Here is a 26,198-nt window from a genome sequence, read left to right as displayed (position 1 = left end):
TTACATTACAGATGCAACCGATCGATGTTTTACTCAAATGTGATGAAGTCAAACATTCATCCGATCTTATTTTTAATGCCTCAACTATTAAAAAAGAGCAGGTGCTCATATCAATGGGGCTTTGATGGCTCAAATGCAGAGCGATTATTAACACACCACCCTGTGTCCCACTCATCATCAACACTTCGAGCCCAAACAAAGCCTTTGATCCGTTTATAATTTCACACCGTTTCTAAAGTGCATCTGATGCCGAGTAATTAATATATGTGCAAATACATTTCCTTGACTCAAGCTTGCTTTGATGATCCCACAATTAGACACGCTAAAGAGGCAGAGTGAACGATATCCACTGACCTGAACGTCTGAAAGGCTTTTGACAGAACGGATTGCACATTACAACTCAAATTAAATGGGATTTGGAAAAGAATGTTTTTTTTTTAATATCCGGGGGACAAAGAGGAGACAGATAAAGTCTGGAAGTCCCAAGCTTGTGACTATTTAAATAGCTTCCTGCTTACAAACAATACTTTTGCACAGCAGAGACACTGACAGTGCAGAACACATTCAGGTAATGGATTACTATGGTTAAAAGGAGACATTATCAATGGTTTCGGCAGTGCAAAGTGCAAACCCAGACGTTAATTACGGCTTCCTGGACATGCATTAGGAAAGTCTGTAACTTCAATCCATCACCAAGTTGCACTAAAAACTACATTCTATATCTATAAGCGCAGTGATTAGACAGGGCCAGATCTAGAAAATTATTTATGGGGTGGCAAGGGGTGGCATGAGAATTATGAGGGGTGGCAACACTGCGTTGCATGGTTCTTGTGAATTAAAGGAATGATATACATATTCGTGTATACACGGGGCACAGGTTTTTATATCGGTCTATAAAAATAAAATAAAGACTGTTGTGTGATTAACTTTACCTGAACCTGATATCTAAATTGAAAAGGCATAAATGACATGTATATTTACACAAATGCTTCAATTCGATAAAAGGGCCGGATAGAGTTATTTGTTTGTGACCAGGCTGGTTGCATTAAATGTGTTTGATTCACTAAAATGAAGCAGCTCATAAGAGTCGTTTGTTCGGATTCCTATTTAATAGACAGACGAGATTTCTTGCTGTTATTCAAGTTTTTTTTATTACATTGAAGTGCCGCTGCAGTAAAACGGTTGAAGAAACTGATTTATATTTTATACTTTGGGATACCAGTGTAGACAATGCTTTTTCTTAGGATGGGAGTTGCCACCCCGTGCCCCCCCGGAAGATCCGCCCCTGTGCTTAGAAACGCACTGGTTCTCCTATGCACTATAAATGCTGGCTATTGATTTATATTCAGGTCTGTGACTCTCTGAGCTGGTGCATAAACCAGCCTCATCACCGTCTCTCCAGCATGATGAAGATGCTCAGATATCTGTCATACGCAGCATGCCACGCTCTGGTTCTCCACATTACATTTGCCTCCTGTCTGAAGCTCTAAATAGACCTCTGCAGGGTTTGGGGGTTTTGGCAGCTCTTATCCACGCACCATTTAAACGGCTTGCTTGTTTTAACCGAGCATAGCGGCAGCAGCTCAGGATTTGCTCTTCAAATGAAAAATCAGGAATACAAATAAAAAGAAAATGAGCAGTGTATCACTCGCTGCTCTGATCACACACAGGATGTAATTGCTTTAATAAAAAAGTGTAGTTGACATTTAAATTGTGCTTTCGAGCTGCTGCGTCTCCGAGTCGGAATTGAAAACCCCTGCTCTTACAGTACACTCGATGAGATTATAGCGTAGTATACTGCTGAAAAAGCAGCGTCACCCGACTGCAGCGTCACCTTACTGTAAGCAGTACACAGAGCAATGCACAGGAAAATGAGTCAAATTCGTCTAGGTGATGTCAGAAACCTTTTAATCCGAATATTTTTTTATTTGTATTTTTTTTTTTAACTACTGCTCATATTTATCTAATATGTTTATATATCTTATATTTATAGCTCCTTTTATTTAATGCAATATTTTCACATTTACATTTCACTGCAAGTTGTACTCTGGATATAACAATGTTTGTGACTAAACTAAAATCTTGATCTTGTACACTAAATATCCACCAAAATAACATGATTGATTTATTATTATCATTACTGTTACCATTGTTGTTGGTAATAATTGATAATTTTTTGTTTATTAATAAACAGACAATAATAAGTAATTTAGTGATATGTAAATAATCGAACGTCGGGTTCATTTGGATCATTTGGTACCAAATTGCACAGAAGAATAAAAAGTTTCATTTTATATTTTATTTCTAAAATTAATAAAGGTTGCAAATTTCCCTCAATTGGTACAGTCACATTTTTTTATATGCATCAATTAATCTTAAACCTACACTGATGCTGGTTACATTTTCATTAAATATCTAATTAAATTATATATCTCATTCAATTCAATCATATATTATGTATAATAGTACTATAATATGCACGTTATTGCACGTGACAATATACGGACCCTCCCACGGACCGCCCTCTCGCTATTGAAATAAATGTTCATAAAACTGGTCTGTGATTGCAAAAAAGTTGGTGACCTCTGATGTAAAGCACTACTTTATTGTTCAATGAAAAATATGTATTTCCAATGTTCTGGTTCTTTCTTAAGAACTGTCGTACAAAATAACTGGGGAAGTAGAAGCTCGGTGGATTAAATGTTGGAATTCTGATCAGAAGGTCATGAGTTCAAATCCCAGCACCACCAGGCTGCTACTGCTGGGCTAATGTTTCACCAGGATTTCCGGCTGTTATTTCTGTAAAATATGATTAGTTACTCCCTGATCTTCATGTGCAACGATTTTTCAGCTGTGCCGAACAGGGCCGGGGGTCTGCTCTGACAATCCGAGCCGACCTGCTCTAGTTATTTATATTTATGAAGCAATTTATGTTCCTGAACAAAGCATGAACTCACTCGGTGCAAAAACATGTCTGATAACCTGAGACACGTTTCTGTAAACAAACCCGGGGAGAGGGAAGGAAACCATTGCCGAACACTGGGTTTGTGCTTGGTGTCGGGAAACCTTGTGTGTTGTAGCACCTTGGAATTACCAATAAAAATGATCTATAAATAAAAATAGTGTATAAAAATAATATATATATATATATATATATATATATATATATATATATATATATATATATATATATATATATATATATTTACTTAAAGTTTAACAGACCTCGGTTGAATGCAGAGGGTCAGGTTTGGGGTAAGAGGTTTTGGAGAACACTTCTGTACATATAGTATATGATGTCTCCTTAAATAGAAACTCATTTATACAGTTCCATTAGCAGCCAATCACGTAGCAGCTACGCTTCATGGAATCGTGTCAAGACTGAATGTTTGCTCAGTTTGGATCAAACATCAGAACGAAGAGAAAGTGTGATCTCTGTGACTTTGGCAGAGCTGCTGGCATAGTTGAGAAACTGCTGATCTTTTCACATGCTGTCTCTAGAGTGTACACAGAATAATGCAAAAAAAAAAAAACACCAAAAAACCCATCGTGTTGGCAGAGAGTCTGCTGACTGAGAGAGCAGAGGAGAATGAGAAGCGTTCTGAGCTGACAGGAAGTTTATAATAACTCATATAAGCACTACTTCCAGAAAAGCAGCTCAGAATGGACAACACATCAAACCAAAAGGTGGATGAGCTTCAGCAGTGGAATGCCAAATCAAGGTCTACTCCTGTCAACCAAGAACAAGAATCTGATGCTAAAACCAACCGAACTGGATTGTTGATTTACACTGGAAAAGCACCAGGTGATTTTTTCCTTCTTATTAACTGTCCAGAATGAGGTGCCTGTAAAAGCCTGCAGTGGTGGATGAAGTTCACAAACCATGAAGTTAATGTAGATCCACTCGGTAAAATGTGACTCCAGCGAAAGTGTCCCTTTAACTTGCACTTGAGTAAAAGTACAAAAGTTTTGCCTTCAAATGTACTTGTGTCCAAAGTACTATGATTTATTATGTATGTAATGTTTCTATTATCATTTTTATCACAGAATTCTTTATTAAATCAAAGTTGATTCAAACTTAATCAAAGTTGATGTGAAAAGACTCGAATGTGACCCTCAGCACACTAATCTATTAATAGAATGACATTCTATGAGTCAAATGCTGATTGATTTCTATTTAAATGATCATGAGCCCAAAACCTACCAATGCACAAAAAAGCTACTTAAGTACAGTCCCTAATTGAAAATTGAATTTTCTTCGTTACTGTACAAAACCGTTACCTGTTAAATATATCCTTATCCTTCTTTGTAATTTTCTAATCAGCTGAATATGAAAGAATCATGAGAATATTTCAGCAGTATTACTGCAGATTTCCTAATAATATGTTCTGTGAGTGTTTACTGTGAAAACACATTCACAAGTGTAACAGAATAATAAACGTGACGGAAACAGAAATGCATTTTCAAACGTGCTTAAAAACCAGAAATTGAACTGGTGCGATCTTGTCAACCTAAACCTTTTTTGTATTCATTACAGGAGATTTTGCATAAATTAGGATGATATGTGAAACGCTTTAAAGACACATTGCGCTGTCAGCTTAGCGTCCCGCCCAAATCAGAATCCGTCTCTTAGTAACAACGGGAAATTTGAAATGCTAAGAAGATTCACAACTAGCGTACTTACTGCTTACTAGAAAGGTTCCTTTAACTATTGTAATAGTTCATGCAGGACAGGTTCTTGTTGCTGGCATGGCATCTGCAGGCGTCAAACGAAGACACTTCTCCCAACACAAGCAGCTAGTGTTTGTGCACTGTCCTCGCTGGATAATCTTTTAAACATGAGCACTATAACATTACTCATGGGGGGGTGGGGGTGGGGGTGTCTCTTGTACTCCACTTCAATTTACAGAGTATTTGCAGTGACCTTGCAATTGCCATTAAACTACCTCCTACTGTGAAAATGACAAAGGCTGATTTAAATGCCAGGCTCTGAACTGTCTCATCCTAATGGAGCTGTAGTTTATCTAGATGGCTCTTAAATACCACGCACGGCAGAGTAGTGAGATCTCGGCACGAAGAGCAAGAAGAGAATTGCTATTCTGGCCATTTCTTTTTCACATGCTAGAAATTCAGGCCTGGAACAGTGTCCTCCATATCGCTAAGCTCTGATCATGGTATAGACTCTTCTCCTCCACTGTAATTCTATGCCTTGAAACTTTAGCCGGCTCTTACAAGAGATTTCATTGAAACAATCTGTCGTTTGACCGCGATACGTTTTTTCAGAGACTGTTCAGGATTACAAATATAGATCCTGACATGGCCAAATCCATTTCTCCACACTTTCAGTCAGGCCCCAGCCGAGATAATCCCGCAGGACGAGCGGCTTTAAGATATAAAAGCAAATCTTAATGGAAACAAGATGAGGTTGGATTAAATAAAGGGCTGGAGATGGGCTGCAGTAATGGTCTTTGTACGAGCCTGTGATTGGATTACACCAGGGACTGGTGTGAAATGAGGACTTCCTATATAATTTTTCTTTATTAAACCCACACACACACACACACACACACATACGTGTGCACACACAACACAAAAGAGTGGATTATTATTTACAAATGAAGTGAAGGTGCCTATGCTCCTTAAATAATACATTTAATGCGATTTGTTCAGCGAACACATAAGACGAAGTACATCCAGGGTCTCTAATATCTACATTTGTATGACCTTAACTAAAACTTGGTGGCAGAATCTTGCCATCCTGAGCTTTAGCCTTGCATTCTGCTTCCTTGTATACAGTTAGAGCATTTAAATAGCTAATCTGTTGTTGGGTTGATTTTAACCAGTAAACATCACAGCTACATTGTTGTGATTTGCTTTATGCGTGTTGAATAAAGACCGCATGAAAAGGAGTCACAGGTAAACACAAGCAGAACAAAAGCATTCGAAATGCATCTCACGGCTGACAAAATACGAGATAATATTAATCTCCGCTAGGCTTTAATACTACTACAGCATGAAGCTTCCTGCAGCTTTACACCAACCCTGACCCTCAAATCTGCTCGATGGGTAAAACAGTCTAAAATAAAACCCACCAGTAACAGCTTTACCCACAGGGTCTGGTGATTACTATCAAACTCCTTTATTAACAGTACATGCACACCAGGCTCGACTGTCAAAAACAAAACAAAAACCGCTAGCTTTTATGTATTTTGAGCAGTGGCGAGCGGTCAGGGTCAGCAAAACATTCTCTGTTGGCCTAAACACTATCAGAAGCACTGACCTACATTTACAAACAAAATTCTGATATTTCTTCCATGAAATTGTATTAATTTATTCCCAACAGTTTATTCTCTTCATTTCGTAGCGTTTCTCTCGGCTGCACTGCTTACGTGTTTATAGATGTTAGATTTTTTGTCCAATCAGATTTCAGCCTCTATGTGCTGCCATGTCAATCTAATCTGCCCAGGGCCTTAAAGAATATTAGCAATGGGTCTGTTTCTTTAACCAATCAGATTCAATATTCGCCTCACAGGGCAGCTAGCTGGCCCAGAATTATCCGTCCTCTGATTGGTTGGTCAGAGGGAAACTGTTACACCCTAATTCGACTGGCAAAACACGTGTGTAGCTCTACACACATTAATACATCTGAGTTAGACTTTTTTATACCTACGGAGGAAGAGAAATTGATTTGGTCTCGGACATACTTAAAAATTCATTTAGAAGAAAAGCTAGACATGGTGAGGAGGTCGGCCAACCCTGAAGGTAGCTAGTGTGTCTCAGCCCGGGAAAGGGTTTGTTCTCCACTTTCAGACCAGTGAATACGAGCGGTACCACTGGATTACAGCCTCTGAGGAACGGTGCACATTATGAGTCTGCACCTCTGGTGATTAGGTTGTATTTTATTAACATTTTTAATGTTTTTGTCAGACAAATATTGATTCTGAACTGCTCCAGATGTTGTAGGTGCACAGTTGTGGTTGTAGTGTAGAGGTTTGGAGTCTTAACTGGGTTTGTTGCTTTAGTAAAATGTTCTTCACCCTCCATATGTGAAATGTCTCTCTCTCTCTCTGTAATGCCACGTGTTGTTATATTGCGTTTTTGTATAGTATTGATGGTTTCTATAATTGCGACGTGATATTGGTGGTATTAAGAGGTGGATTAAGTCAGGTACGTCCCCACTGAAGGCCCAGGTACCAAATGCACGGCCAGCCACTGATTTTGAGTGATAACTCATAGCAGCGGACTTTAGTGTTAAATAGAGATCCTGCGCAGAATGTGTGAAAGTTCGCAGCAAAGTGAACAATAATTTGTGACCACTGTTTAATATGCAGATTGATTTTTAGTCGCTAAACAGTATCACAGGCGTGTCCAATAAAATAAGCAGTCAACACTTTCTTTTTGAAGACTTCCAAATTTCCAGGTCCAAACTTAAATATTATATTATATATCATATAATAATATTTAATTCCAAAGATGAACATATTTGGTTGACTTTTTTTCCCACTATTTTGTTCCTGGATCCGGTTTGAGACGAGGGTATTGGATTGATGCCATTTCTCGTAACATTTCATCATTTTTACTATCAACTAGGTATTAAGAATCTTTACGTGTGTGATCATTAACTGACCCACAGGAGAAATAAAAACTACAATGTACATTCCAGGCATCGGGAAACCAACCGCTGAGGCGTAGAGTAGTAGCTGAACATAATCTAGAAACATGTGGGTATTAATACAGACTAAGAGGATTATTAAGGTGTATATTATCATTAATAATAAAATATTATTATGGATAATATACATATATACATTTAATATGTATAATGAATAATATGAAGGTCTATATACTAAGGTGTATATATTTCGGCTGCGAAGGTGATTAGATGCGATCTTTCACCTCTACAGGACCTGTACACGTTCAGAACCCTGAAGCAAGCAGCTAGGATTGTGGCTAAACTGTGTCATTGTGGACTCTACTTGAGTCACTGTGGTCCACAGAACCAAAACCTCATGCCACAGAAACCATCTCTGAACTGCCTCCACAAGCACAAGCATTAATGTAAACCTCACAGTGCCATTTCATTTGCGTTACATTAACTACACATTAACCAATATATCGCAACAATGCACCTTGGACTTCTGGGAAATATTATCATTTGATCCGCCTCACTTTTACATCCTAGTTTTTCATATTTTTATACCTCCAGCACTAGTTCTAGTTCATGCAACCCATGATACAATTAAAGTTGATTCTGATTTACCAAAGGCTCTGGTTCAGTATTTAATATCAGATTCTTGACAGTCAGACAGCAAATCTCTGCCTAGATATTTAGATTTAAGCTCTGATGTTCTCATCTTGCATCACGTATCATCAGGTTATGCAGTTAGAACGAGAACTAAAATCACTATCCGCGAGGTTACGATTGCAAAATACAACAATTACACACTGCCCTGGACTTTAATGTGAGTGCATGCAGAGTTCTAGAGATTTTTTCCACAACCTACAGACAATCTTCAAATAATATCCATTGCAAACCTCACCACAGCCCCACCCACAAAACTCCAAGTATGAACCCATCACATTTATACCAAACTGTAAGTCTTATCTCATACATCATTCCATCCCAGCCTTTAGTCACGCTCCACCGAGATGGCTGTTTGAGGAGGCGAGGCCGACCCCTCCTGCTGCTACCTGTGGCATGATGTCTCTTCAATGTCATGGTGGAGGGGGAGCTCATAATGTGCTGCACAAAGGCTAATCCCTCATTAATATGCAGTGAACAGTGGTGCGCCTGACAATTAACAAGCTGCCGAGATGCTCCATGCGCGCTCCCTCTAAATGATTATTCGGGACGAAACTTATCGACGGCGAGGATTTTTACTGAATTCACTCGGAACAACTTCAAACAAGGCAGAGAGGTCCAATAATGAAAAAGCACAGGAACCAGGAGTGCAGCACGTTAAAGAAAACCAATCAGTAGGAAACATCATTGCTAATGAAAAGCCACGTAAATGCTCTGACAAATCAAATAAGTGCTAATTAGGCGAGCAATCCGGATGTACCCAATTAGAACAAATAGCAAATGCTTTACTTTTTAAAAGACACCTCTATAACAATGCAGAAAACCGATCTATTCCATATAACGAGCAATGTGATCTATCAATCAAATCAGTTGGTCTTTTCAGGAATACGCGCAGTGCATCGATCGAAGAAGCAACCTGAACTACTGCAGAAAAATCTTCTGGGTTGGTGGTTTTGTTTTGTTTTAAGACAAACATCCTCTTTCTATGTTTAGCTTCCTCTCTTGTAAACTCACCCAAAAACAAAAGCACACAAGTGGCAATGTGCAAGCGGGTGATTGGCAGCATCCAGTGTTGGTCTTTGTGCTTTGCCATTGTTGGAGCTGGAATTATTTATTTTCCCTCAGTGCACTGTTTGAATAGCGGGGCGGGCCGAGCCTGATACTTGGCAACGGCAAATCCGCTATCTGAATTCCATTAAATCAATGACATGTAGTTGGAAAAAAAAAAATCTGTTATACCCTCAACAAAAATACACTCAACACAAGGGTTCTGGCAGCGTCTCAGCATTTAACTGAGATCCTCTTTACTATCTGCTACGCCACGTTTTATTCGTTATGGTTCCGAGAAGAAATAAAAGCAAATTAATTTAAATTCTAATAATTGAGCTGGGATCTGCACAATTCACTCAGGACTGTAGGTAGAAATTTCTAAGGGTAGAATTTTAAAAATAGATAAAAATAGTGGAAACCGTCAATCAACAATTTTTGATGATACAGTGCAGTGTACTGCATATCATTTTATATGATATCATATCTAGTTCATGTATGTTATACGTGTTATTGTGCCACATCTAATTCTATACAGCTGCTGATCACAAACTATTATTACCGCATATACAATATGTAATAATATATTCACCTATTAACATTAGATTCTTTTATATTTCCTCACTTATGTATATTACATTACAACATAAACAGTACGACACTGCGGCGCTTTCACTTTTCAACGAATCAAGAAATTATATATTATATTCCATATTTAATTTTTTAGTTACTACATGAATAATTTCTTGCTTTTAGTCACTTGGCAATTTAATAGTTGATCAATAGAAAAAATCGATGTGTATTTGTGAAAAAATTCATAAATACATTTTTCACAATGTTTTTTAAATGAATACACTGACTATAAAATCATAAGTAAATTCTTCACCAGAATTTGGGTAATAATACATTCAATGGTTATTAACGTAGTACTAAATCGGTACTACGTGAGACGGTTTGCTCCGAAACGCTGCTGAATTACACGAAACAAAACGCAAATTGCAACATTGTCAAACTTACATTCAAGATCATAAAATTCATTTTAAGGCAATAATAAAAAAAAAATTCTAAGCAAATCCAAATCCTCTTCATGATATAATATCTAAAAAAAAATTAATAAAAACCGTGGAATGTGGATTAAATGCTCTAATAAAGTAAATTGCTCATAAGCAGGCCGGCTAACGATGTTTATTAGCTGTGTAAGTACTCAAGCTGGTTCTCTAAGGGCCGTATTTAGTAGCGTTGAGTGAAAAATAAGACAAATACTCCCGCAGTGTGCAGGCAGAGACACTGAGGTGTAGCGTTAATCAGCATGCGGTTAGAGTCGGCCTTACGTAACAACCTCGTACAGTTTACACGTGTGAAACGGTGTCTTACACGCCAAAACTCGTCGAAGCCGTATAATGCTGAGACTTTGCGATGCTTGTGAACTATTTCCCTTCAAGACCATTAGCTCTGCAGTGCAGTCTCTGATGCTGGCGTGAACACCAGCACATCACACACACGCTTAGCTACGAAAACTGCTTACAAATGGACTCGTAACATCCGACGCCGCAGCCCTGATTAAATCGCCCCCAGTGAAAGTGTCAAACAGCGACTAGAGTAGCGAACGCTCCCCCTTTTCACTACGCAGACGAATGACGCCGAGCTCCTGTTCTTTCATTACGCCCAATTCTCTGATTATCCTCTCGCGCTTTGCTTTAGGAAGATAAACCGTCTGCGTGGTTATGTTTATTCCGCCTGCCGTTCGTGATAAAGAACGGCCGTGTGGCTGATGTGCTTCAGGGTGGGAGAGCTTCCAGACGTCTCTGTCGTATCTTCCTTCGGCAAACTGAAAGCATGTGATGAGCGACTGGATCCAGGTTGACATTTCCTGAAAATAGCAGAACCTTTCAGGATCCGCTCGTCTGAACGAACCCAACTGAGCAACCGAGCGTTCGCATCATCCACCCTCTTTCTCTCTCTATCTCTCTGTTTATTATATTTTCTATCTGTCCTAATGTCCAAATCAGTCTGAAGACCCTTTTTAGCTTCTCCACCGTCCATCTCAATGAGCCGACATTTTTTTATTATTCTCTGCATATGACATTCTTTCCCTTTAGTCATAAGGTCTGCTAACTTTGTATATATTTGCAATCGCTTTTCGTGCATTTGCAGATGACGAACATTTTCATCTGGCTTCACGATCGCAGGAGTTTCGTATTCCTAACACGTTCGCCAAACTAAGAAACAATTCGATGTTAGCATGTAGCTATCTTTAAATGTGACATGGTTGCAAAATTAGAGCATGGCTCAGGTCTGAGTCCCAAAGTCTGCTCCGCTACACACATCAGGAAAGATATGGTGGATGGAAAAAATGTGTTTGTTACCAGGCAGATAATCTTTACAGAATAAAACATATGCAGGTGCACAGAAACACAAACCAAAACCCAACACAAACCAGCAAATCAGCATCAGTGCAAAGCTGCCGTTTGAATCTTACTGCTTAATACGTCTTTATATTGTAGCATTGTGAAGAGAATTATATATGACATATAACATACTGCATTACGGGCAAAATATCAGCCGTTAAAGACTTTGTTTCATTTGATTTAAGGTATGCTTATATTCTCAATTATTACACTAAGTGTGTATATATAAAAATTATTATTATTATTATTTTTTTTTTGAGTATATTATATGCATGTGGTGTGTATGGATATTTCATGTTCTTTTTTTTTTTTGCATTATATAAAAATGTCAAATATCCAGGTACACATAAACACCTGAATATGCAAATACTATATTACATAACACTGTAAAAAAAAAAAAAAATACAAAAAATAATAGTAAGCCAGTGATATTTAAGATTATGGTCCATTGGTCCCATCCACTTATGGCAAAAAATCTAAGTATTCATGCAAGCAAACGCAATAGTCCATATGAGTTTCTCCTCAAAAAATAGAGCTTGTAGAGTATAGGATCTTACACACGTCCTTTTTTATGCCTCTACATCCATTTTTATCTTGCACTTGTAATTTAATGTACATGGATTTTTGCCACTGATTGGCTGCTGTACAATTTTTACATAACAGTCAAGTGCTGTTAAACATTTTACATTTGTTGGCAATATTAAAATTATTCGCTTATCACAAGATATACTCATTTCACCATATGGACGTTTACGATAATTCGATTATTTGATATATTTTGCAGCCACGTTTGCGGTAGGCGGCCTGCATCATTAAAACCTGATTCTGAGATCTCTCATGTCATGTTTACACACAGCCCTTATCGTAAAAAAAAAAGCAATACTTTATAAAACAACTATAATAAAATATTTAGCTCCACATCTTTTCAACATTTTTTTATCCACTTTTTCTATTCTTTGTTATAAAAAGGAAATATGCTAATCTGATTCCATGCTTCAAAAAAATGTCTATTATTCTGTATTCAAAAATGTATAACGTTGTTTAAATATAAATTATGCAGCCGTAAAAATGAAAAAATAAAAAGTTTCTGGTTTGTTTCATACTGCAGATGTCCGGTTTTAAATAGAACTCGAACTTGAAGTTTTTTTTTTTATGAATTCTGAAATGCATTGAATTATTCAGATTCTTCTTAAAATCATATTTTATATATATATATATATATATATATATATATATATATATATATATATATATATATATATATTATTTTATCCTAGTTCAGCCATAACATGTCCAATGATAAAAATTCAAATGCATTTGGAAATAGTCTGAAATACTCTGTAACCTGTTTCTGTGTTCTGGATATAAAGTGTCTCTGGATGGCGTCAGATTTGTTAGTCCATAAACAGAAAAACTTTCTTTCTCATGCTCACAGGAGGACCCTTGGGACTGAGAGTTGGCCACTCAGTGGAAATGTGACCTATATTCGTGTAAGGGCATAAAACGGAACAGTACACCAAAGAGAAGTCACGTCTTCATCCATCAACATTTAGCGGTACTCCATCATCTAAATCGGACAGGCATCGTGCTAGAAAACTGACATTTCTGGGTGTTCATATCGTGGAGGTTAATTTTCTTATGGGTTCTGGTATTGTGTCGTATTCCCCAAGCTGTCTCATCCGTACCAGATTTATCAGGTAGTGACTGAGCTTAGACAAACGAGACACAGGTTCTGTAAATCGGACACGGCAGGAGAATGAGTGGAATTTAAATATGTACACCTTCTCCTTCCCTTCGGACTTGTCATCGTATTCCTGCGTTCCTCTACGCAATTTCAACTGTCGCGATTTCTACTCTCAATCTAATTACGCCGCTCTTGTTCGAGTGACAAGCAGGATGTAATCAGGATGTGTCCCAGAAGAGCCTGTGTCTCCTCTCTGGTGCATCTCTGGTGGATTCTGCTCGTGTGTTTACAGTCGTTTTGTTATTGCCTGCAACAATCGTGCGAATAAAGGAGTGGCGCTAGGTGTACTCGTTCGCCTCGTTAGGAATGGGATTAGGAGGTTCTCTCGCTCCGTGCCCGATGAATTAGGGGGAGGATGTCCCACACACGATCGGGCGAAATTCATTTTCAACGCATTGCTGCCTTGTCTCCACGTGACCCGGGCGACCGCACACAAAAAGCCGCAGCTTCCTTCCTTCCAGCGCAGGGCAAACGGGCGTTCCCTGAGGAAAGCTCAATGGAAATTAATTCACACCGAAATACCACACCGTGCTCCAGAAGTGGAAAAAAAAATAGAGGGGAGAGAAAAGTCTTATCGCAAAGCACCGACTCGGGAGCCGGACAAAAGGAGCAATCTGCGGAAAGAAGGGGAAAGAGGAAGAGGAGGAAAAGAGGAAGGGCCCTGTATCGTTCACAGGACACATTGCCCTCCTCCACCGCTGGAGCGTGTAACCATCGCTTCTTTCCTCTCTTCTCCTCTGCTCTGCCATCCCTCTCTATCCCTCAGTCCCAGCCATCATTATAGCCTCCAGGTCCGGGTGGGGGCTGCGGGGGAGGCTGATCACCAGTGTGGCTCGTCGGAAAGAGAGAAGCACCTGATGTCGCACTGGAGGATAAATGATTAAATGCCTCCAGAACTGGAGGGAGAGCAGGATAGAGACAGTATTTGCAAGTATTTGAGGGGGGATTTTGATGGCTGGATGGCTGCATAGACCTCTGTGTGTGTGTGTGTGTGTGTGTGTGTGAGAGAGAGAAGTGAGTTGCCGGGGATCCATTGTCACACGGCACACTGAGCAGCCAGCAACGATAATCTATGAGTGGCTCGAGGAAGAGGCTGAATTAAGGCCACTGTTAAACTACTGCAGGCACAAGAAACGGTGCGAACGACTTTGTATGCCGTAACTACTGGATTTGCGCCTAAAATAAAACTCAACACGGCCGCTGGCGTCCTGCACATCTACGTTTCGTTCACTTCGAAGGAATGATGAGAAAAGGCGCAACATGCTCATCAGCTGCGCAAACTCGAAAGCCGGCTTTCATCCTTCTCCTGCAGCGTGCCTGGTTCACATCGGGGGAAAAGTGTAAAAATTTTATATCTCTGAATGTCAAAAACTGAGAGGAAGTCTCCAGTTGCCATAGAAACCAAAAAACGAGGATGTACTGTATTTATTGACTCTAGACACGGACATGGGGGGGGGGACAAAAGTTGACTTTCCCTCGTAGGGAATGTCCAGAAATACAGTATACAACGGAGGAGAGTCTGTATTTAACAAATAGTTAAACAGAGGCTAAAAGCGCATTGCAAACGGCCTCGATCGAACAGGGAAAAGTGACGTCTGCGGTCGTTCATTTGATATGCAGGTCAAACCTGCCAATTTTGGTAAAATTACCAAAATGTTTTTGTACTGCCATTAAAATCAGACTCGGCTGACGATTTCAAAACAGACTGACGCAAAGTGTTTGGCTACAGGCAGGAACACAGTAAGCATTTCTAAAAATAATGACTTAAACTGGGTCAAAGCCATTTTCTATCAGCCTGCAAAGAATAACATCTATATTCTACACAATTCTTTTTTTTTTTTGGAAAAAAATCCGGATCCTAATAACTGCCCTAGTGGTGGCTTTTGTTCACCGTAATTGCAAATCCAGCCGAAAAAAACAGAGCAGACTGCTGTGAGATATCGGCTATTGTGCTGTCCAGATTCTATGATTCATTGCAGGAGTCAGTGTGCCCTCCGCCAGCTGTTAGATAGTCAACCCATCACACACACACACACACACACACACACACACACACACACACACACTCTTTTTCATCACTCACCACTGAGCCATGCAAAGTGTTTCTAATAAGATGGCCAATATTCACAACACTACTCCTCTTCGAATGCCCTACATAAATCTTTTCTGTTTCAATGACCTATAAATCGCGTGGCACACGACTAAACCGGGATCGTGTCGAGGATCCGAGCTGAATGTCACCGCACTCCCAAAAAAAAAAAAAAAAAAAAAGGGTGTGGACACTTTTCAACGTCCGTGACATTCATACGCTCGGTTCAAGGAGGAACGTTGAACACGCGGTGCCATTTTGCCAGCCTGCATTTGCATAATAATGAAGATGTTCACCAACCTTGACAGGAACCATTAACTTCCTCATGGCCTGCTTGGCACATGCACCTCCCGATGGGCACCAGCCACTCCCCCTCGGCGCTGCAGTGCATTCTGGGAAGTTCCTCGGCCACTGAGTTATTGACGCAGGTCCCCAGCACCTCCAGGAGTTGAGAAGAGTCGGATCCGGTGATAGTATCTGGGAAGACAGCCAAGTTCTTCACGACTGTCGGGCACTTTTTGTAAAAGACCCGCACAGACACGAGGGCGATGCAGGCTCCCAGGTCTTGGAAAGCCAAGTAGAAGCCTTTCTTAGTGAGAGGGCCGACATCTCTCACTTCTGTGTTTAATTTCATCACTCGGTCTCCCAGATCCAGCTCGGTGAAGCTTTCGTCAGCCGCGATGGTGTCGATCTTATTGTACTGGGTTTCGTGGATGTTTCGGTCGTCGTCGTCGTTGGACTCGTAGTAAAAGACGTTGAAAGTCTCTTTGCAGGTGCCTAAGCCACCAGGCAGGCTGTTACAGTCCCTCAGGGTGAACTTCAGCTCCACGAACACTCGCTGAGCGCCTTCATTAGCGATCCAGCTCGTCTGAAGCCAGTTGTTCTGGTTGTGCTCCATCACTCGACACACCTGATACGTGTGAATAGGGGCGTAGTTTTCATCCACCTCTCCGATTTCTTCCCACTGGCCAAAAAATGACAGAGAAAATAAAACGGTAAGCGTTTTGAAAACGATAGATTATTATATTATTATATTAGAGGTATTTATTGACGGATATAGAGACGGATGATCCGCTGTGGAGACCCCTAATAGGAGAAGCCAAAAGAAGAAGAAGATTATAGGTATTTATTGGTAATTAGGAAAATACATGGCATATAATTAATGCATTCTTCACTAGTCATGTTTTTGTGATAAGAATTATATAATCTAAAGCAGCACATAATACTAGACTACAGGTGGTCCTCCACTTAAGGGAGGTGGTAGCTCAGTGGTTAAGGCATTGGGCTTTGGATCAGAAGATCACTGGTTCAAATCCCACCACCACCAAGCTGCCACTGCTGGGCCCTTGAGCAAAGCCCTAAGACCCTCCCCTGCTCAGTTGTAAGTCGCTCTGGATAAGGGCGTCTGCCAAATGCTGCAAATGTATGATGAAGATGCGTTTTGATGACCCCATCGTAACGTGAAAGTATCGTAAGTCGAGACATGGTCTGGCCTACCCAGGAGTCTTAAAGAATGGTGATCAGTGTGGGGTAGTACTCTGTAATTTGTCATATAATTTAATTCCAGTACATTATTTAGAAAAACAGAGCAATTTACAGTACCGTAATCTATAAACTTTACAGTGTATATATATATATATGTACGTGTCAACAGACTACCTATATATATATATATATATATATATATATATATATATATATATATATATATATATATATATATATATTGTTTTTTCCACTCTTCCATATAACTGTTAAAGGCAACAAAGCTATTTTTACTGTGCTCTCAACCAGGAAACCCCCATAACAATATATCAGGCAGCTGAGAGATTGGAAAAACAATGCTACCTGTAATACAGTCAGGAAAACTATAACACAGCAGTTAACAAGGCAGACCTTCTAAAACGTTGGCCATGGGCCAAAAACAGGCCTTTAAATGTGCAATGAATGACCACCATGATCCTCAGAGGAGTCACGTTACCACCAGGCAGAAAACAACGTGACACTGCGTGGATCACGCCCGATCTGTGCTCTTGGCTGAACTGCCCGATGTAAGAGCAGTGCAACTGCAGCATTCATTCATCTCAAACCACTATTTTTGTCTCTGACTAAGACGAGGCTGCGAACAATGGGATCACGGTTGGTGTGTTACCGACTGGGTACACGGCTCATCTTAAACCCGAACTCAGAGTCGTCCCGCTCGGAGCTCTGCATCCACTCCTGCAGTTTAATTCCAGTCAGACGAGCCCTCTTGACCACACGAGCGGAGCTGTGGCCTTTGCTCCAGGCTTAACTCGGCTAATTGCATTGGGAGTGTGTTACCAAAGCTGCATGAAAAGAGCAGAGCTGCAGGCTCGAAACTTTCGCATTCTGATCGCAGGAGTACAAGTTTTTAGACTGGTCTCAAGAGTATCCCAGTGCCATCAATCCACAACTACCAAAACCACCACCCGCACCACCTCCCCCCCCCCAAAAAAAAACTAACCTTTGCTTCCTTTTGCATTTGGGGATTCGGAAAGTACCTGTACAGCACAATTTCCACAAAGCGCAAGCACAGGTGAGCACAATACTGTCGCTTCATTGTGCTTCTGCCTGGTGTTTCAGTACAGTGTACACAAAGACGAATCAGTTTACTGGGGAAAAAAATGCACTTTGAAATAATGAGATAAAAAAAATTCCAGCTTCGAAATACATTTCCATACGTGAAGTCGTAAAAGCAGCATTGACACGTGCTTATTTTTCACGGACGCTTCGACTGTATCATCTATTACTCCACTTACAGTCTAACCACATTTCCCTGTCAAGGTGGACCATAAATGTGGTTCAGAAAACACATTAGCAGCACCTCTTTTTTTTTCTTCTTCCACACAGCAAATTTCCATTTCATTCCGGGCAGCCGAATGTCCACATAACGTGGTTTGATGATCACTCAGCCATAAATGATTATATTCCTCTAATAAACACAGGAGTCCTTTCAGATGGGTTGCATTAATGCACCAAGTAAAAGAGGGTGATGGTATGGGGTGCCGGTAGGGGGGTTATAAAAATCTCAGTGAACCACGGCAAATAGGATCCTTTCATATTTCCATAATGTGCTGTTGTTAGCTCGGTCATGATATGCAGATGCTGAGAGAACAGGTAAAGAGAAAAAAATCATACACGTCTGTAACATCCGTTTCCAAATCCGTTTCCAAATCACTCTGCCCTCTCCCTCTGCCTCTTCCAACCAACCTCCTGCATGTCTTCCCTCACCACATCCATAAACCTTCTCCTTGACCTTCCGTCTCGCCTGGTGGTTCCATCCTCAGCATCCTTCTACCGATATACCCTGTGTCTCTCCTCTGAACACGACTCAACCATCTCAATCGTGCCTCTCTCTCACCTTGTCGTATCATAACACACACAGAAGAAAGCTTCATCTAGGTAATTCCGCATACATGAACTCACAGATGCCAATAATTGGCTGGTGTCCCTGAGACTGATGGAGAGAGTATGCTATCCTCCCCCCCCCCACAGAGCACAGCTTTTTGTCTTCTCTTTTGTTCTCTATACTCCAAATTATGGATAACTGTTGCATTGTCGGGATTTAAACATGCCAGGAAAAGCATCGGTCCACCCACTGCAAAAATACGCATCTAAATATAAGAAATAAATGCATGATTTGAGAAGCTACAAACTAGAAACAAGTCAAATGATCTGCCAGTGCAGTGAGATAATTACGCTCGAAATAAAAAACATATCCAGGGTTTAGAAAAGAACTAAATGTCTTTAAGCATTAAAACACGTATTCCAAGCAGCTTTTCTTCATTTGTGTGAAAAGATCTAAAAACCAGAGCTACAAAACACAAGAATTCCTCTAAATATAAAAATCGTCTTCATTATAATATATTCATGAGACAAAGCATTTAAACTCGAAACAAGATTACTATTAAAACCAAGACATGCGTATTGTAAACAATGAAGAATCTCATGTGTTTGGGATGCAGACTCTTATCACTTGTTATTAGGTTGTAAATAAATGTGTTGGCGTCGACATAACACAAGCATTTGGAATAAATAAGTCCAAAGTGTGATTATTGAGCTTTTTTTTTTCTGCTCAGCCTTAAAACCAGGTATAAATAAAAGATTCAAGGCATCAGATAATGTCTCTGATGGTACTTAAGCTCAATTTGCAGGTACAAAAACTAAATTTGAGCTTTACAAAGTAAAACATAAAGCAATCATAAAAAGCGTTCACAATCTACTCTTGCATTGTATTTTGTTAAAATAATATCAATACATTTTTTTTTATCCAGAAATAAAACGTCTAGATGAGGAGTTTTTGCAGTGCACTTCATCGGAAATGAGTAAAAATAGAATGTTTATATAATGTAATATAAACTAATGCCAATTTAGGTAAAAGTCCTGTTAAATATCGGGAATTTCTATTTGTGTGAGCAAAAGAAAAGAAAAACAGAAACATGTGGAGTGTCCAGGCATGAAAGGGCCGTATTGTCCTCACATGGGAATTGCTATCACTTACGTCCAATCTGCCTTCCGTGAAGTTGGCAGCCTGAGAGGCACTTCAGCACTTCAGGCACAATTTAAGAAGAAAAAAAAAGTGTTTGAACCATCATCATCCTCCTCTGCTCTCAATTCTTCTAAATCCCCCAGACCTCCTTTTCTAGTGAGTCTCCCGCTGAGGCTCTCTTTCTGTTCCCTCACCTCCACTAACCTACGCCGCTTATTTGCAAGTGCTTTTTAGCCTCGGAAACGTCAATTCTCTCTGCGTGAGCTCTTGTGTGCCTTAAGCGCAAATTTCTCTGAGCACTTCAAACTCTGCTGGCATCGGCCCTTTTCCCCCTCCGCGGAGAAGGTGCACCATGCAGAGTGCGAGAGAGCGAGAGCACTCAAGCCTCCATGAACAACCTGCTGACTCCGAATCAATAACCAGTCATTACCTCCTATTTCCCAATGACCATTACTGAGACACCTGGCTAACCCCTGTCACTGAGGCCTCAGTGAAGCCTTCTGCAAACGAGGAGCTACTGCATACAGACCTGATGAGCCTGGAGAAAACTCACTCCCTGTGGCTACACTATAAAAAAATGTGTGTTTGTATATATTTGAATCTTTCCGCGTTGAATCCAAGGCATCATTATCCTCTATTGAAGGTCGTATGAACAGTAAAATAAAAAGAGCAGTGTTCGAACCTGGAGGTGCTACAGACCAGCATGGATTTTTGCTGATCTTCTGTAAATCGCTAACACCCCTCCATCCTCACCACTAAAAACAAACACGTTCGACAGGAAAGGTACTAGTCTTCTAAAAAACAATCCCTCTCTCAGAAGAATAGCGCTGAATGTAAGCTCAGACGTTTAGCAGAGCCAGACCGTCTCTCTAAACAGCTGCTGAGCTACACACTCATTTGACCTAATTATAGCAGAGACAGTGTAATCACGCACATAAAAGGTGATTACAAATCAGCCGCCTACAAGCTCTTGTTGTTCTAAAACCGCTTTTTAAAATTCACGTTCAGCGATTTTCTTCGTTGTGTTTCTCAAACAGGGAGACGAGGTACCGGAAAGCGGGAGGATTTCGCCTTTCAAGAGAATGAACACAAAATATGGACGGATATTAGTAGAATTTAGTATCTGTCAAAGTTAATAATTAAAATAAATATATATATATATAAAGTATAATCGATGCTGATGATAACCTGATTTATATCTTTAGTTCTGTCTTTCGGATTTCTGATATATACAATTGAACATCTTTTCACTACAACATTCAGTCTGAACGAATTACATGCATCCCGTTCCCTCCAGTCACACGGTCCCAGTTCACCACTCTACATCCTGAGTGTTGAATTTAGACCAAGCTTTCATGCCCCCAATCCATTATAGACAACACACTGTACAGAGTAGAGTCACAGATACACATTTTAATCCGTATCATGACTCGTTTCTGACTGAAACAGACTCGCTGATTTCCCTCTGATTGCTGTTGGTTTGTGATTGAAGTGGGTGGTGCTGGTTGTGGTCTTATTGTGTTTTTTTTTTCCAAATGTGGGGAAAAATCATTAATGGAAGCTTTGATTAACGAAATGATTAAAAGTGATGATGTGAAGAGTTTGGACTTTGAGTAACAAACCAAATAATATAAATTAAAAATTAAAAAGTACATAATAATATAATAATACATTAATAATAAGATAAAAATAAGGATAAAAAGAATATTTTTTAGGATATTATGCCACCCTGCATACAAGCGATATGCACTGATCAGTTATAACATTATGAGCACCTGCCTAATATTGTGTTGGTCCCTTTTTGCTACCAAAAATGTTCTGACCCATTAAGCATCAACAGCATAGACTTCTTCAGCAGTTTGATCTACAGGAGCTCATCTGTTGGATCGGAACCACACAGACCAGCCTTCGCTCCTCATGTGCATCAATGATCCTCGTCCCCCACGACCCTGTCTCCGGTTCACCATTGTTCCTTCCTTGGACCACTTTTATTAAATACTGACCACTGCAGATCAGGAACATCCCACAAGAGCTGCAGTTTTGGAGACGCTCTGACCCAGTCTTCTAGACGTCACAATTTGTCGCTCAAATACATACGCCCATTTTTCCTGCTTCTAACATCAACTTTGAGGACAAAATGTTCATTTTATGCCTAATAAGTAAATCCACCCACTAACAGGTGCCATAATGAAAAGATCATCAGTGTTCTTCACTTCACCACTCATAATGTTATACCTGATCAGTGTGTATAGATAGATAGATAGACAGACAGACAGACAGATAGACAGACAGAGAGATGTACAACTGACAGCTTTGTAGCATTTACCACCCAGAGTGACTTAAAAAGCAGCCTTTTATTTGGCACACACACACACACACACACACACACACACACACACACACACACACACACACACACAGGAGCAACAAGCTCGATATCAGTCGAGGATATTTGTTTTGCTATCTGAATATTTATTTCCCCTCCACATGCGGCAGAAAGAGTTAAGAGCGTATTGTCAGGCTGCATTGTTGCAGCCGAGGGCAGGTGCAGGTAAACACAATGCTCCAGTTCTCCCTGCGTGAATTGAGCCGTGATTGCGCACTGTCAACACCGACTGCAGGCTTGGAACACACACAAAGGCCGCCGAGCGCCCCCGGGGTCAGCTCCTGCTGCATGCACGGACAGAGCTGGGGCAGACGTTCAGACAACGCCCAGACCAGACGCAATCCTCCAGGAAGGAACAAGATGATGATCCGAGTCACGAGCTGAACGGAAGGCAAGCGGCTTTTTCATATCGTAAAGTGTTTACATATGAGTCTCGGCTCGCCGTTTTTCTTTTATGCATTCTCACTGTGAGCGGATGGGGTGAACATACAACCAAACACACACACACACACACACACACACACACACACACATACACAGACTCCTCTAACAGATGGCCCCATACATAATCATATGCAATGCTTCGTTAATGAACTGTACCATCACACCAGGATATGGGCAAATGGTGATGTCATTACAATCAGATGTTGCGTTGATGATGTCCTTTGTTTTACTGTGAATTAAAACGCGATTGTTACTCGCTAACCACAAATTGCTCATGAAAATATGACCGAAATCAACAAAAGCACTTTTCCTCCCGGGGTTTCGGCCTGCACACAAAAACGCTTTTCATGTATGGGTTTGAAACCGTGTGTGTGTGTGTGTGTGTGTGTGTGTGTGTGTGTGTGTGTGCCTGCACTGTTATTACTGTTTAGCATGGCTGTTGACCAGGCTTCACTTTGTAGCCCGTAATTTGTTATTTGATCAGTCGGCATTTAATTACACTTGGTTTTATGGCTACACCCTCATGGAGATGCACCAGAACAGGATCTACACCGAGCTGCTCCACTCTTCTTCTTTGGATAATACTTTCATCTCATTGACTTATTCAAGTGTTCCTCGTTTTCACAGCACATACGGAAGAAGAAAATAAGAAAGTTGCAGCCATGTTGGTGTTTTTCGGAAGTTCTCTTAAATACTGAGGTGTTTGATGGAACAGGTTCAGAACCAGGATCATGGTCTGGTGTGGTTTTTCATGTGGTTTTTTTTTTCTTCCTTTGAACTAGGATTTATTTATTTTTTAAACCTGTAACTATAGTTTTTTTAAAAGTATTTTTATATGTATAGGTTTATAGTCTGCAACTCAAAATAGAATCCTGACCTTCCAGAAATCTATTGTTTTTATACAGAAAAAAAGAAAGTGGTTTCACCAACGTAATGTTATTCTTCAGTGTCGCCTCCTTCGCTTGACTATTCCACAGGTTTCAAAATCCAATTGTTTAGAAATAAAAAAAGAATTAAATCCGCGTATCCTGTATAATTATTCGTTTTTTGATTACCGTCGCAGATTTTCTATGAAATTAGAACAAAGCGTAGTCTCTTTCCCTTTAAGAAGAATAAAATCTCTCCCTCGTTCCTCTCTCTCGCGCCTCTGTTGTGTTCGTGTTCTATTATTTTTCACTTTGAATCTGTCTTTGCCACACTCGAGGGAATTGCGAGACCTTGAGATGTTATCCTGGGCCCGATCTTAATGCGGTGTTCGGGAGCGAGGGAGGGTAGAACTCACCCCGTTCTTCGGGTATGCTATCCATCCGAGGTCACCCATTATAGAGCGCGAGTCCAGCAGGTTCACTGTGGGACACAAGAGAAAGAGAGAGAGGGAGGCATGTTATTAGGATACCACAGGCTTTCAGAGTGCTAGAGCCGTGCGGCGTATTGCAGAAGAGTAGACTCGGGGACGCAAAATAAATTCATCTATTCGTCTCGATCGATATTTTATCATCTTCATTGTAAATCGTATAAAACCAACGTCTTATTCATTACATTCAAAACGGTCCTGAAAACGTGACTATATATAAAACGTGACGCAGTGTCGTCTTCATATCAGCTTCAAAACACGACACTGGTGGATCCGACAAACGAACGAGGTTCGCGTTAATTGGACGACCTTTAGAGTCTATCTGATCTTCAGCGAATTGGACTTTAATCAGATGTTACGTGGCAGCCCCATTTAGCATGTGTGAAACAGCAGGCAGCTTCATAAAACCCGGTGCGGCACGACAATAAAAACCCGGCTAATATCGGGAAATGACAGTAAATGGAATGCGCCACTTTCCAGATGGTGATCCTGATCAAAGACCTCCAATTCACCTATAGAGCTGAAAAACATGAAGCACACGTTCACAATGGGGCTCTTGCACAAGAATCGTTCCTTCACTACAGCGACCAGTGGTTCAGAGGTTACTGATGCCACGGTATTGCCAAACTGCCATTGTTGGGCCCTTGAGCAAGGCCCTTAACCCTCTGAACTCTGGGGGGCGCTGTATCATATCTGACCCTAACTTTCTAACATCGCTATGATATGCAAAAAAGAAATGTCACTTTCCTGTAAAAATGAATCTAGGTTTAAGACGAGTTGCTCTTGAATGACAGATATCGATGTACATTGTTCTACTTAAGACGAAATATATCCTGAGGAGAATCCCGTAAATCTAATTAGGACATAAAGTATAAACTTCTGAACTAGATCATGTTCTAAGGTTATGTCCGTCCTACGGCAAGTATACAGGGGGGGAAGGAGAAAAAAAAAAGAGACGTCCGATGTGCTCTCTTTCCTGACATTGTTCTTTTACTGAATGCTAAAAAGCAGCTATTGTCTGACAGGCTATCGTGTAAGAGATAAATAGAGCCTGTGATCGTGACCTGGCACAACAACAACTACAAAAAAAATTCTTTGCAAACAAAGGCCCCCGAAGGCAAAGTAAGCAGAACGGTTTGACCTGCCTGGGAAAAAGGGAACAATGAAAACTCTGTAATCTCCAAGGCAGAGGTCGGTGCATGGTCAGGGTGTTAAAAAAAACGATGCCAGGTTTTTAAGGTATTGTGACTTTTATCCTTGCGTGCGCTCCGTGCCACCGAGTGCCGATGGAGTCCCGGAGCCGTCTGGTGCCCCCACGCTGCTCCACGACTCATTGTGCCACCGTCAGCAGCAATCAATCACACACTCCATGTACCTGTCATGCACCATCCATATGCTCCCTCCAAGCAGTCGTCTGAACCATTTACATATCCTATATGACAGCGTGAAAGCACTCGGGCTGAATGACAAATTAGAGCACATCAATTATAATTAAACAGGAATGGCTGCCACTTGGCTTTTGTGTGGCTTTCGAACGCTGCAGCGACGAAACACTGAACCCCCAAAAACCCACTACCTGGAAATTGAGGCGGAAACGCAGAGATTCTATGCTGACAAACCCGAATGTCTTTCCTTCCTCACCTTTGTTTCGTCTCGCGGGGGGTGCTTTTGAATCGCTCGCTCACGTTTTCTGAGACACGCTTTCTCTTCATCTAAAACCTAACATCGGCAAATTCTCGCCAAATCTTCTGCAGACTTTATTTCAGGATCCAAAACGGTGCTATAGCAGAAGTCGCACAACGCAGACGGACGGTTTTAAGGCAAAGGAAAAGGCGTGCAAAATGTTTTTTTAATAAACAAAAACAAACAGACACTGGATTTTGATCTCAGATTGCAATCCGGACTCCACATGCT

General features: G+C 40.5%; 1 protein-coding gene across 1 annotated transcript in view; it reads right to left on the bottom strand.

Moving 5' to 3' along the window:
* The window catches only part of LOC124393506 (ephrin type-A receptor 5), a 57,407-nt gene that overhangs the window by 29,556 nt on the left and 1,653 nt on the right, over positions 1–26,198 (bottom strand). The window contains exons 2-3 of the mRNA XM_046861399.1: positions 24,213–24,277; positions 15,891–16,554 (exon numbers count right to left, since the gene is read on the bottom strand). Coding sequence (XP_046717355.1) covers positions 15,891–16,554; positions 24,213–24,277 — 729 coding nt within the window. The remainder of the gene's footprint in view (positions 1–15,890; positions 16,555–24,212; positions 24,278–26,198) is intronic.

The sequence above is a fragment of the Silurus meridionalis genome, chromosome 11 (genome assembly GCF_014805685.1).
Source record: "Silurus meridionalis isolate SWU-2019-XX chromosome 11, ASM1480568v1, whole genome shotgun sequence".
In the NCBI taxonomy this organism is placed as follows: Eukaryota; Metazoa; Chordata; class Actinopteri; order Siluriformes; family Siluridae; genus Silurus; species Silurus meridionalis.
The sequence above is the reverse complement of the archived record's forward strand: the minus strand, read 5'-3'. Positions and strand labels throughout refer to the sequence as shown.